Source organism: Dryobates pubescens, chromosome 15 (assembly GCF_014839835.1).
Source record: "Dryobates pubescens isolate bDryPub1 chromosome 15, bDryPub1.pri, whole genome shotgun sequence".
Taxonomy (NCBI): Eukaryota; Metazoa; Chordata; class Aves; order Piciformes; family Picidae; genus Dryobates; species Dryobates pubescens.
In genome coordinates this window covers 4,020,065-4,034,916 of record NC_071626.1, presented here as the reverse complement: position 1 = coordinate 4,034,916, position 14,852 = coordinate 4,020,065, and the positions used below count along the sequence as shown (strand labels likewise).

The 14,852-nt window shown below is 41.1% G+C and overlaps 1 protein-coding gene across 19 annotated transcripts in view; it reads left to right on the top strand.

The window, feature by feature from the left end:
• The window catches only part of ANKS1B (ankyrin repeat and sterile alpha motif domain containing 1B), a 414,109-nt gene that overhangs the window by 354,741 nt on the left and 44,516 nt on the right, over nt 1-14,852 (top strand). For all 19 annotated transcript variants that reach the window (XM_054167872.1, XM_054167864.1, XM_054167871.1 and 16 more), the window contains 2 exons: nt 6,171-6,278; nt 11,906-12,085. In XM_054167872.1, the coding sequence (XP_054023847.1) occupies nt 6,171-6,278; nt 11,906-12,085 (288 nt within the window). The remainder of the gene's footprint in view (nt 1-6,170; nt 6,279-11,905; nt 12,086-14,852) is intronic.

Below are 14,852 nucleotides of genomic sequence, written 5' to 3'. Positions count from 1 at the left end.
TTTCATGCTTGTGTACAGATTAATGTTCTTTGCTGATAATTGCATATTAAAAATAGATAAATAAATTATTAGTGTTGTAGTGCTGCAAACTTTAATTATAATTTATTTGCTGTGTAAATAATCCTGCAGAATTGTATGGGATAGCATATTGGTAATGCACTTGCTCTGTCGTGGTGCTGTATGATTTACACCGAGGATCTCAAAAAGGTTGGTTGGGAGCACTGCTCCTGGTCTGTGTGTTCCTAATGTGATGTGAATCAGTGACTGGACTGTCATTAGCTTAGCAGACAGGTGGAAATGAAAGCCACCAGTGGAGGGAACACCCTAGGAAGTCTGTCCTCAAGGACTCAATTTGGGAATGTACAAACTTCAACCTCTACAGTATTTTTCCCCACTTACTGTGCCTGTGAAAACAGAATGTTTTTGCTTTATGTACTGACCTGCTTTGTGCTTATTGTTTTTTGTGTTTGTGGGTATTATAAACTTCCAAGATTTCTGATTTCACAGAATCATAAAATTGTTAAGGTTGGAAGGAACCTCAAGGATCATCTAGTTCCAACCCCCTGCCATGGGCAGGGACACCTCACACTACAGCAGGTTGCTCACAGCCACATCCAGCCTGACCTTGAAAGCATCCAGGGATGAGGCTTCCACCACCTCCCTGAGCAACCTGTTCCTGTGTCTCACCACCTTCATGGGGAAGAACTTCTTCCTAACATCCAATCTGAATCTACCCATTTCTATTTTTGTTCCATTCCCCCTAGTCCTATCACTCCCTGACACCCTAGAAAGCCCCTCCCCTGCTTTCTTGTAGCCCCCTTCAGATACTGGAAGGGGGTTTTGAGCCTCATGTGAAAAAAACCCACATATATAGTGTTTGTCATTGCACTGGAGGCTGGCAAAATCATTATGATTTTTATTTTGTTTAAAGGACATGGATTTAACTTTTGTTTAAAAAAACAAAACAAAAAAACATTCAGCACATAGCCTGAGATACATCCTCAAGAGGTAAACTGGCCAGGTGTTGTTTCAGTGTATTATTCTGCTTTTTAGTAATGGAAAATTAATAATGTTTTTCACTGTAATAGGAGGGATTATCAGTTACCAGCACAAAACTGCAAATTAATCTTCTTTTCTGTCTGTAGTGGAGACCAAAGTACTAGCTCTTGATATTTCAGACTTAATTCTTAAGCTAATGAGAACTTGGAAAACAGTTTTGTGTCAAAAATTTATAGTCTGGCAAAGTCAAGACAAAACTCCCATCAGCCTCATTAGTACCAAAGGCTGCCCTGAGAAATGCTGCAAAATATAATAATCCCCCATCCACCTGAATCTCACCTGGGAGGGCAGCTGCTGAACAGCATGGTAACAGCACTGCTCTGGCAGCATGGGATTTGCAGCAGCACAGCTCAGAGGAGCATAACAACCTGGGAGTTAAAATTGCCTTTACTTGCTGAATATTCTTGGCTTTGGTTGTCTCAGTACCATTAAACTGGAGGCTTGCAACTGAATTATTTATTTGATGATGATTTGGACATTAGAAGGAAGTTCTTTACAATGAGGGTGGTGGAACATAGGAACAAGTTGCTCAGAGAGGTGGTGGAAGCCCCATCCCTGGAGACACTTAAGATCGAACTTGATGAGGCCCTGAGCAACCTGATCTAGTTAAAAGATCTCCCTAGTCACTGCAGGATGGTTGGACAGGATGACCTTCAAGGATCCTTTCCAACCTGATGCATTTTATGAAGTAGGGGAGACAAAACAAACATCAGTTTGTCATGATAACACAGAAATGGGACTTACTAGGCAGCCGTCTGTCTTTGTGAAATGCTATCTCCAAGACAACTGGCATCTGTTTCCAGTTGGCTAATTAATTCAGAGGGATAGTGGTGCATATTTCATATCATAATGTGAAATCATAAGTTTTTTTACAAGCCTCTTCATAGACATAAATAAACAATAGCTTCCACTGCAGTTGTAGAAACTGGATGAAACCTTGCATCTAGCAGTGGGGCCTCTCTGTTTTCATGTGCCTGTGCTTTGCTGGCAAAGGTTTGTGATAATTTAGGGTTGGAAGGAATCAGCTGCAGTCAGGATGAGAAAGAATATGATGTAAACCAACATGAAAAGTGCAACAGAACTTTAATATGATTTGGAGTAGAGATAATTGTCTGGTATTGGTAAGCTACCAGGCATTTAATATCACAGCTGACCCAGGCATATTTATCTTTTGAAATATGCTGGTTATTGCACCATATCATCTTGGTCAATTCACAGAACTATAGAATGGTTTGAGTTGGAAGGGACCTTAAAGATCATCTAGTTCCAACCCCGCTGTCATGGACAGGGATGCCTTCCACTAGACCAGGCTATTCAAGTACTCATCCAAACTGACCTTGAAAACTTCAGGAAGGAGGTATCCACAACCTTCCTGGGCAACCTGTTCCAGTGTCTCTGCACCCTCACTGGAATTTTTTCCTTTATCACCAGCAGTACAGTGGTTAATCATACTGAATTAGCTAACATTTTGAGCTGTTTACTTGCAGAAATAGGAAGACCACACCTTGCTAGCTTGTGTTTACCACTTTTTCTTCTTAAATTCTGAAGCATCTGATGCCCCTACCAGAGAATCACTAGTACTATTCTGATCACTTTGTTGTTACTTTCTAGTGTCTAATGTTTACTACAAACTAAATGTTTAGTCCAGGCTGCTTCCACTATTATGGTACTAATTTTAGCTCATACAACAGCTTTTCAGATTATTCCAAAAGAAAGGGAATTTATGTTTTGAATTTCAATAATCTTAATATTCCTTCTACTACTTCTGTTTTGGGGGAGGGGGGGAAGGAAATCCTGTATTGGATCATACTCTTCAGTTAGAAGAAAAATCAGGCAGAGGAGTGTTGCAGAAATAATGCAATGGAATAACTTGTTCATTCCAGCATCTGCACATTCACAGTCATCAGGGATTTATTGGGCTGCATGTGTGTGTTTGGTTTTAAAAGTCTGTCAGCTGAGCCAGAAATCTGAATGCAAAGTGTTACATTGGTTGCATTTGTGGTTTCCTTACATTTCCTAGTGGAATTTTATTTGGTATGCTAATCATTGGAGAATAGGGAGGTTGAAAAATAGGCTTACATTTGTGTGCATGTATCATTCCTTTAGACAAATTACATGCCCTGTTCTCTTTTAGTTGTATTACAACATCAAATAAAAGCAAATATATGAGGTGGGGTCACGTTGTTTTTATCTCAGGTATCCTACTCTCAGCGTGGAGAAAGGAATGTCATGTACATGTTGGGGTTTTTTTGAGTAACAGGCTGTGGAGGGCTTTCAGCTGCTCTGAGCAGCTTCATGACATGTTGTATCTGATTCCTGCAGCCACACTGCAAAGCTCATTTCATTGTCATCTATTAAGCAGGCTACAATCCATCTGACAAAATGCTTCACTGTAGAACACTTAGGTTCATTGTGTTGTCTGTCCATATAGTTCAGCATTACTGTGCTCACTGCTAACTGCAATATAGAAGGTACTCATGGGGAGCTAACTTGCAGGCTAAGTGCAGGACTTTTAATGGTTATCCGGTACACAGTGTTAAGGTATTTCTAAGATACTGCTTTAGGCAACTTTACCCTTGCACACTGCTGACCTGTATTTGTGATGCCTGACATTTTTGGTAAGTACTGTCAAGGATAACCATCACAGAACAAGTTTTCAGAGTTTCAGGATGTTAGTTGAACTCTCACAACTCAAATATACAAGTGTATCAGAAACCAGCATTTTATGTAGGTTGCTCAGGGAGGTGGTGGATTCCCTGTCCCTGGAGGTGTTCAAGAAACTTGTGGTCATGGCACTTCGGGGCATGGTTTAATAGCCATGGTGGTGTTAGGCTGGTGGTTGGAATAATGATCTTAGAGGTCTCTTTCAACCAAAACAATCCTATGTATCTATATTTATTAGTTATCTGTATTCAAAAAACCAAACAAACAAATTACTGGGGAGTCCAATCCCAGCTGTCTTCAGTTAACAGAGGATGTGGTCCAGATGAGACAGCTGCCTGTTGGTTGATGGCTAGATGTTTCTTTAAATCCCTACTACTTCAAATTTGGGGTTACCAGCATTTTAGTGGAAAAACAAAATGTGGAATAAACTTAGCATCACTTACAGTGCTTAAAGCTCTCTATTGCTTTTGTATTGAGCACGGTCTATGAAATAGTATAACCATTTAGACCCATCTGTTGATCTCTTATGTACACAGTCCCTCAAGACTCATGTCCTTTTTCTTTCCTGTTGTTCAACAGCTCTATGAAGTGGAAGAGAATTTCCTTGTGTGGTTTGACACAGCTAATAAGGCAATCATAGTGCTGAAAGGTCCTTGAAACAAGGACCTTCTAGCTTGACTTAAAAAATCTCTGGATAAATGCTCTTGATGATGGGGAAGGATTATGAAAGAATCAAGTTCACTGAAGTGCATTACCTGAGTAATGCTTAAAGCAGCTGTATCTCATTCAGGTGTTTCATCTGGTTAAATGGGGAGCTAAACTGTGCACCCTTCTGTTTAACATTCAATGGTAACTGAATGCATAACTAAGTCTCCCGCATGCCTCTGGCGTTCTCGTGTGTGCTGCACTCTCAGCTTCACTCATCCTTCTCCAGATTTAGACAAATAGGAGAGCATCTAGCAGGTTTGTGGGACTCTGCAGCCTGGGTCTGCTGTTGAGCTGCAGGGTCTGCAACAACCCTCTAAAGATGTCCCTCAGAGGAAGACCTCAATCTGTTTCATGCCATAGCCCAGCACTTTGTAGATGCAGGTCACCAAGATGTTCTTGATGTTCAACAGTATCAGATAGCACCACAGGGGTTCATCCAGGAGAGTAATGATGACATGTTGCTACTGTACCATGTCCTGAGATACTGGATCTAAGAGATGTCATAGGGGAGTTGCTGGGGTTTGGGTTTTGTCTGTTTGTTCTCATGAACAGTAGCTCTTGGTGCTGCATAAACTGAGGTAGTTTTTCACTTTAGGAGGAGGCATTTTCAAGTTTTTTTGGGGACTATTACTTTTTCTAGGTTGAGTAAGAAATTCCTCTTGATGAAGGGTGTTGACACACGGTGGTCCTAAATATAGTGGGAAGTAACTGTCTTCTGGAAGGGAATGGAAGCAGCTCTGGTGTATGAAACCATACATACAGTCTGGAAGAGTTACATGAGGACACTGCTGTTTGTGGAGCAGAGGCTTGCTTCTACAGTGGGGACTGCTTGACACTTTGATGCTATTGTAGCCATTAAGGAATAGCATCAAAACGGAATTGTAATTTTTGGTTTTCCCCCACTAATTCATAAGTGTCAATGATCCTGCCCTCTGAGTTTTCCTTAAAAGCAATGGTGGGTTTCTATGTGGCAGGGACATGGAGAGAGATACAAGCAGGGAGCAGCTGCGGTAAATTTGGAACACCTTTTTGGCAGCCTTCTTGGGAGTTTAGACAAGCACAAGATATTTGTACCTATCCACTGATGGTCGCATTGGCATGCAACAGCAATTTTTGTCATTGCATCGGATGAAAGCAGCAGGACAAAGTCAGTCCTGTGTTTCTTATGCAAGGGTGGTTCTACAGGGTAATGTAAACGGTACGTGTCATTCGGAGATGGCCGTGAAAGGCATGGTGAATACATGTAAATGTGAGAACATTTATGCATTGTGCAGTGCCTTTTCTCCCTTCTTGCCTTCTCTTGGCATTCACTGGCTGTTCCTCACTCTATTCCTCACCCATCCCCTGAATCCCTTTAATCCCCACCACTCACTGTTTGCCTGCACCTCTACATCTCCTTCTCCAATATCCTCCTCCCACTCCCTTGTTTTCACTACCGCTCTGTTGCCTTCTCCTGCTGTTTCATTTTCCTTTCCTCTTTACCCATTTTTGAGCCTATTTTTTTATCATATCTCCACATCTGTAGCTTCCTCATTTCTTCAATTTAGAGGGGTTTTTCTCTTATCTTGGCTGTCATTATCTCTGCTGATTAGCTCACACCTCTCTCTCTTTAGGCTTTGTAGTAGACTAAATTGTTGAAAGGTTTGAAGAGAAAATGGCTTCACTCTGAATGGATCTTCGTTTAAGGGTTGCAGTATGTTCTTTTTAATAAAGTTTTTAAAATATTATTATTGTTTCAGGTCTTAAAAATTAGCTTGATTGGCCACCGGAAGCGTGTTCTGGCGTCTTTGGGAGACAGGCTTCACGAAGATCCTCCTCAGAAACCACCTCGGTCAATAACCCTCAGGGTGAGTCCTCGTGAAGATTTGTTTGCATTTCCCAGAAAGTCAGCAAAAGGTTTTGTAACATTCACATGAGAACAGCGGCTGCTTTGAGTGGTGTTCAACTTACCTCACTTCAGAAGTTTTAAGGTGTAGGCTCTCTTGGGCTGACCTGCTCAGTCACACCTCCCCATACAGCCAGCAGAGATAAATTGCCATTTTTACAGGGTGATTCATCTGACCTGTTTCAGATGTCTACCTTAGGATGAGATAAGTGATCTCTCAGAAGTACCAGCTTATCTCCTTTGCTCAAGAAACAAGCTCAGGACTAGGTGTGTACAAGCTTCACACCTGCATTTTCCCTCAGAAATGCCTCCTGAGCCAGTCAGTACTGGGGTGGGGGGAGAGTTACTGCTTTCATGTTTTCAGATGCTTGCACTTACTTTTCAGACATGTGATTTATGTTTTCTTTAAAAGGAGACTCTTGAAATTGAGATACAGATGCCACTAAGATGTTTCTGTGTAGCAGAAGTTTCATTGTGTTTTTAACTTCCATTTGTATTCCCTCTTTGCAGTGTACCTGGGGCTTTTCCACACTTAAACAGATTTATTCTCCTCCCAGTACACCTTCACTTGGTTTCCTGGACCTTTTGCTTCCTTGCTGTCCTTTTTGACTAGTGTTCTCTCCAAGGGTTTTCATAGCAGCACTTTTAATATTTTAGGTCACACCTTTTGCATCTGATTGGATCTTATTTTCATGGGGCTGAATTTCTAACTGGAATCTCATTTGGGACTCAATTTCCAAATGTCACAGAGTGTTCAGTGCTTCCAAGTTAAATTTCCTGGTGTAAAGAGAAATTGAGAAAGACAGAATGAGGGCTTATTTTTCCATACAATTTCTGTGACTAGCCTGTTTTCACTTTGCTTGTTCTCAAATGCCACATATAGATATTTTGGATTCCCCCCCACCAAAATCAGGTTATTCCTAATGCCATGTAGAAAAAGGTCTCACAAGCCTCCAATATCCTGCTCTAAGGCACATTGCAGAAAGGTGTGGATATCTTATATTTTAGTTTGTATGTATTATGTGAATAATTCCTGATTCATGGCAGGTGTTAAAACACTCTCAGGAAAGAGGAGTCATTTGGAAGTTGCATATTTTTGCTCAACACCTTTCAGTGCTGGGGACTGGGGAATTAGTTCTTCTTCAGCAGGTGGGAAAGCTTCCACAGCCCACATTACTGGTTAGGGCTGTATCTTCTCAGTTAATAGTGAGGAGAAAACTGGATGACCTCCATCTGTAGTCAAAGTGATAAAAAATAGTCCAGTGCTCCTCAGCTAAAGCTACTGATGCAGGCAAGTGCTAAATGTCATTCATCACCTTGTAATATTGGAGTGTTCACAGAGAATTAAGGTTTTATTTCCTATCAACTGCTAGTATGCCATTTCACTCAAAAGAAGAATGTAGTATTTCATCTGTAGTTGGCAATAATTTTTTAGCTTGAAAATTGGTTTAAGTAAACTGTGTGCTGCTACTGGAAGATTGATTCATTTAGAATCATGGAATTGTTTGGGTTGGAAGAGACCTTAAAGACCATCTTGTTCCAACCTCCCTGCCTTGGGCAGGAACACCTTCCACTAGATCAGGTTGTTCTTGCTAAATAGAAAAGATAGTTTGTGGTTTAAAGAGTGTCTTTTAAAAGCCCCACAGTCAACCTAAGCATGGCTAAGGAATTGTGGGCTTTAAATTTTGTTGTGTGAGGTTTTTAAATATTTCAAAGGGGAAAAAACAAAGGTGGTTAAATTTTGAGGAAAAAGCAACAAACATCCAAAATATCCATAAAATATGTGATTCCTACAATAACCATGTACTAAGGAAAAGGTCTTTTGATTTCAAAGAAAATGCTGGCTCTCAGGTTACCTATGAAGTCATGCTTTTCTTCCTTGAGTGCTTTAATCACAACATCCGTTTCCATGTTACTCATGGGAACCCCATCCTCACCTGGTCACTGCTGAAGGCTGGAATTTAAACTGAAGGAACAAGAATTTAGGCAGAAAATTTGGAGAAGTAGCACAATAGCAGCACAGGTCTTGGTTAGCACAAGTATTAATTCACTAGAGACAACTTCTAGTTTTAGGAACTGGTTAGGCAAACATCTGTGGGGCATGAGATGCACCTAGGCAGCCTGAGAAGGAATCTTTTAAGCTCCTTTTCAGCCTTGACCTGTGTAGTTCCAGCTTTACATGACAGAGTTGAGGAAGAAGCAGGTTTTGATAGTGACATATACAATCAGGCATCCCTGCAGGACATGTTCACAACAGGGTGGAAACATGGTGTGAATACCTGGTGACTATCAGTAGCATGGTACTGAGGGCATGATAGCACCTGCATGGCCATCCATGCCTGGTCTGCAGATTTGTTAAGGAGATGAGAAAGTTTGGTATGCAGGGAGGAAGAGAAAAGAAAGAAGAATGGAAGAGAGACCAGTGGCTAAAGGAATAGGTGTAGCAATGAAAATACAGATTTACACCTGCTTTTGTCACAAAGCCCTTGTGGGTAATGCTTGGTAAGATATTTAGGTAATTGCCTCATAAACAGTCACTAATGGTGTGTTACTGACATCCTGCATATTTGACTGGAGTCTGGAGTCTTGATTTATACAACTGCTGAGCACACAGCACTGCGAGTTAAATCCATAGAAGTGGAGTTTTGGATACAAGCACTTGGAGAATCAGGTAATGGATATTGTAACTGGGCATCCAGAGTGACTGCTGGTTTTTAACCTTTGTCTGTGTGTCTCAGGTCCCCCCATGCAAACATGGCAATTTAAATGCCAGCAGTCACAGGGTGTGGTGAAAATAAATTGACTGACATTTGTAAAGCACTCAGTACTGTCATGAAAATGACAATATTAATTATCCTACCTTCAGAGTAGGATTTGAATAGTGGTAAGGGAAGAGGTTTGGGGCCACAAAATGAGGTGAGATTAAAATACTGGCTGCACAATAACTAATGATAACACAGTGCTGAGCGTATGACAACACTGCACAGTTGAGGACCCATCTGTGCTGTGAAGGATGACTTTGAGAAAATAGCATCAAATCATACAATTACATACTGTTCTATAATCCAGCAGCACCCTAACTCTTTTGTTTTTTGACTTTGTATTTGTCCTCTGTATTTCCCTGCCAGCAATCGTCTGATACAGATCTCTTGAGGGAATTTTCTCTTTAGTTAGGGGTTGGAAGGCATCTCTGGAGATCATCTGGTCCAACTCCCCTGCCAAAACAGGATCACCTAGGGCAGGTCACACAGGAATGCACCCAGGGGTGTTTTGAAAGTGTCCAAAGGAGACTGCACAACCTCTCTGAGCAGCCTCTTTCAGTGCTCTGTCACCCTCACCATAAAGAATTTTCTCCTTGTGCTGATGTGGAATTTTCTGTGTTCCAGCTTGTACCCATTACTCCTTCTCATCGCTGTACAACACCAAAAAGAGCCTGGCACCTTCATCCTGACACCCACCCCTCAGTTATTTATAGACATTAATAAGGTTCCCTCTCAGACTTCTCAAGACTAACAGCCCCAGGTGTCTCAGTCTGTCTTCATAGGAGAGATGTTCAAGTTCCTCAATCATAGCTCTCTGTTGGACTCTCTCCAGTAGATTCCTATATGCAGTTTGATAAAATATTGAAAGTTCAATAGGAGCTGGAATCTGTATGTCCATTGCACCAACATCTGTAGCTTAGGAGCACTGATGCCTGTGTCAGTCTATTGAGAGTGAGTCAATCATCATGTGGAGCAGAGAGAAGTAACCTGCCTGGCTGGAACAACAGGTAGCAGTCATTAGAAGGGATCTTGCTTGGTGCCCCTCAGTTATTTTCGGGGCAGAGGTATGTGCACCATCTAGAGTTGGGTCTGTGAAGGGTAGATTTAGAGCCTCTGCTTCACCAATCCTTCTGAGCATGTGCAGACCATAGCTTTTCAGAAGCTTGTAACTGGGCCAAATGTAGGTGGATTTTTGTGAAGGAGGGAGAAAAAGCCCAACTATTCCTAAGAGGAAAACACTCCTTTCTTTGCCCTAGGAAATGTCAAGTGCTTGTCTTGGATTGTAGGAAATCTAGAGAATTCTAAAATAAAAAGAAAAAAATAATCCCATTTAATTAAAATTGGTAAACAACTATATATCCCTGGGTTTGGTCAGCTGACATGGAAAATACTGATCTGTTACTGTGGTTGCAATGAACATGTCAAATGCTAACATCAGATGTTACTGTGACTTGAATGCATAGGGAGAATTGCAACTTTCCTCTCTATTTGGAGGAGATTAGTGCTTTCTGATTTCTTACCCAGGTCTTGTTTCTCACAGCATTCTTGCACCTTGATGTTTTTCAGAGTTAGATTTACTTCAGTGTAATCATGCATGAAATACCCACTTTCATTCTTCCTTTAAGTAAAAAAAGTTTTGCACACTATATACACCAGAACGGGTCTTTGCTTCCTCTAACATCTTCAGGCCCTTTCTTCTTGTTATTGAAATAAAGTCTTACAGCAATAGGTAATCTAGATAAGGTCTGCAGTGTGAAAGCACACTACTGAGTACATTTTGCTTCCAGGTAAGTTATTGTCAGAGAAATCTCTAGTGTCAGACAAATGAGCCCAGTAACCTATATCATGAGAGAGCAGCGTGTTTCCCATCCAGTTGCTGTGACAGTGTTTTCCAACCTGCACTGGAGTGGAGACTGGCTGGTCAGCACACCGTAGCTCTCTGCTCCTGCCGATTGCAATCTTCAAGGCAGTGTTGAATGATGGAGCTGGGCATTAATGTCTGTAACTGATGCTTAAAAAAGTGATGTAATAGAATTGTTTTGGTTGGAAAAGACCTCTGAGATCATCGAGTCCAGCCCTAATATTGATGGGAAAAGCTGTTTCCAAATATAAACACAGTGGGTGGCTGTGGACTGTGTGGTGGCAGCTCTTGGTGAAGAGGCCACCTTTAGCTGTTGGTTAGATGAGGTCTATGTATCAATTCACTGTTGTATTTGCACACTGACTGATACAAGGTCACAGTCCAGCACAGATGACAAGAAAAGCCTGGTAAAATATTTGTGCTCTGCTGCTTTCATGCCTTCTAGGAAATGTTACTTCAAGTACTTCCAAGTTTAAAGGGATGGTCTGCAAGACCTGTAAACGCTGCAAGCAAAGAGTCTATGTTGTGTAAACATTCATGCATTTCTGTTTTTCCAGCAAGAGATGTTGCTAGAGTTCAGATCCCTTTTGCTGCTCAGAGTGGCTGCACAGAAGTGGTGAAAATGTATTTCAGCTGACAAATAGCAAGTCCTAAATCACGACTTCATTTGGGCCCTGACAAGAAGTAATTCACTGTTTTGTCTCTAGCAGTCCTAGAAGGGAGTGTATATTACATAAAGAGAGGGAATTTGCCACTGGTTCATGTAAACAGTGAATTGTTTTTCCTTCCACATGGACTCTCTGCACTTTAGGTAGCAAATCTCAAAAGTTCTTCCACAGTAACTTGTACTCCAGGAATTATCCCTTTATTTTTCTTTTAAGTATGAATAATTCAAACCCAATTTTAAATGTGTGGTTTGAAGCTATACTGTTCTTCTTATGCTGAATTTTTCTTCTCTCTGTCCAGGAACCCAGTGGTAACCACACTCCTCCTCAGTTGTCTCCATCACTTAGCCAAAGCACTTTCACTACTGGTGGCTCCCTGGACGTTCCCCACATTATCATGCAGGGTGATGCAAGAAGAAGAAGAAATGAAAACTATTTTGATGATATTCCCCGGTCCAAGCTGGAGAGGCAGATGGCACAGGTAGGGTTAATACCGTGATATTAAAAAGCTTCACCTTGCTGCAATTGGGTGTAGAACTAATCCCAACCATAGGTCATATATGAAGGCTGAATTCTGAACTACCAAGATGGACAGTTTTTCCAAGCTGTCTGTTCCAGTTCTCTGTATTTCAAATAGTAGAAGCTGATGTGCAGCTTCTCCTGAGAGGCAGAGTTTTTGGGGGTGTTTAGATGCCTGCAGGCTAAGATGAAGGTGCCTCCTGCGCAGCAGAGCATGCAGGCTCCCACTGGCACTGAATCTGCCTCTTGTTGCTGCAGGAAGGTGCAGGTTCCTCGGTTTCTGAGAAACCTAAATAAAAATAAGCTGATAACACTTCACTTACAAGAAACTTGGAGGACTTGGGGAGTGGTGATTGATAGCATTTGTTAACGGAGGGTCTCAGCATTCTACTAAACGTTGTGATCTGCGGATGCAGCCTGAGTGTTTAAAAAAAGATTTAGCCGAGCAACAGCTCATTTGAGCATCACAACAACACTAGCTTTAAATGGATGGTAAAGCAAACTGTTCATGGGGAAAAAAGAAAAACAAACCACCTTAAGTAGCCTCCATCTCTAAAATTTTTGACATGGCATATGTTGGTCAGTGCTGTCTTGTACCATTCTAAAGGGCAGGAAAGTAAAGCTTGAACAGCCTGTTGGTGAAAATACTTTAGGATGAACTCAGCTGGTTTTTTGCTGGTACATACACAGAAAACCAGACTAGTCTTAAGCCATGCAGTGCTTTACAGAGCATGTTGGGAACAGGGCTTTGATTTGCCATCAGAGGCAGATGGGCAGCCAGTGCGGTTCCTGGAGCGACTCACTCCACAAAGGAGCAGGTTGCTGCAGGATGCTTCCCAGTGGTTCTCTGCTGCCACAGCCCAGAATAGAGCTCCCATCCAAAATTCAACCTCAAAATGGAAACAGCTATGCAAATAACTATGTTATGGTTAACATAATGAACAAAAGGCTGCAGTCTCTCAGCTAATTGCATGAACAAGAAGAAGTAATTAAATAAACAAGCCAAGCAAGGTGCTGCCGTTACCTGGGAACACAGAAACAAATTGAATTCCATTTGTTGAGAGGACATTTCTAGAGAAGTGAAATTACATTTGTTTGGGTGGGGCTGTTTCCCTGCCTTGTTTTAAATCTTCTAATTTTCTACTGTATAATCTCATTGCACAGAATCAAGGGGAAAGTTGCCTAGTGAATGAGCTTGTTTTCAAGCCAGTGTCTGCTGGACTTTTGTGGCAAAGAAAAGATTGAGCTGAAATCCAGCAAGGAAAAGCCCAGTTCTTAACATGAAAATATTTCTTTGAAGGTCATGAAATTTAGGTGTTTGAGCATGCAATGCACACTTGCTCACAGCTGAGCAAACTGGTTCATCTACTTAGTTCCTTTTATCACTTGGTTCACAAATCCCTATTCTCACTTCCACTTTTAGTCACTAACACTGAAGGAAAAAAACCAACCCAAAACAACCTAAAAAAACCATGCTGGCAATTCTTCCTATCTACATTTCACTCTTTTCTTTGCCTGTTTGAACTCTTGATAGTCCCAAGAGATATGACACACTCTCATACATGGCACCTGGAGATTTTCTTTGGGCTGTTAATTGCTTTTTCACAAGGACTGTGATATATTGCATACCCAAAGAAAAAAAGTGAGCAGGTAGTTCTTACACCACTCCAAACCACTTTAAAAACAATTAAGTGCTGGGATTTTATTATTTTTTTTGGTGGGAGTGTGTACTCACTGAATGAATGACTTCAGTGCCTTCTCTCTGACTTTCACCATGGAACGCAGCAGTCATCCTTTGGGACTCCAAAGGGGAAAATGGATTCAGCTGGAATCCATCAAATAGGCTTTTTTCTGTTAGTCCCTGAACTCCAATCTGTTTGGAGTCTTTCTCAGCTCTACCCCCAAATTCTGCTCTCCTGGTGTATGTAAAATTCTCTTTGACTTCAATGGGAAAGTCAATGACTCCCTCTGGTGATCATTCTCACTAAATCGGACTCACCCCATTAAGAGGTTAATCAGGGAATTCTTCAACCATTCTAGCCCCAAAACAGATTTTTCCTTTTTTTTAGTATTTTTTTCCAATATATGTTCTGCTAAAATGAATTACATTTCCTTCAGTCCTTTTCCCCCAAAGCTCCTTTGAAATTAAAGGAAAAATAATTGTTTCTGGAAAATGAAGGAGATCCAAGTGATTCTTAACATAAAGCTTCTGCTCCGTTTATATATTTATTTATTTGTTTAACCTAGTAACTTCATCCTTGCAGTTTGCAGGTTCCTCTGACTTAGGTCAACAACAACTTCTGAGCTGATACCAGTCCAGCTTCCCAGCTAGAATACTTCTCATAAACAGAATGATCTAGAGGAATTATTGGAATTGCTTGAAGGATATTCTTTGTCTTTCCCCTTTCTTTGCTAGGCTGTTTGCATGCTGCTGTATGAATCTGCATGGGTTTTGGATGCTATAGCAGAAAGACATGCCTAAAGATGTCCTTGATGCTGTGATGTTTGGGAAGGGTTTTAGGTGTGTTTTTGACAATGAGATGGCTGAGGATTTTTTGTGGCCTTGAAGAGGGCAACATGGTATTGCAAGCTGAATACATTGAATGAATTTCATTGTTTTCATGAACTTGATTGTATTTCAGAAATGTTAGGATAAGACTGTTTTTATTCTCAATTTAAAATGTGAAGATCTGTTGAGAAAATGCTGACAGCTGATATTTCCATCTTTA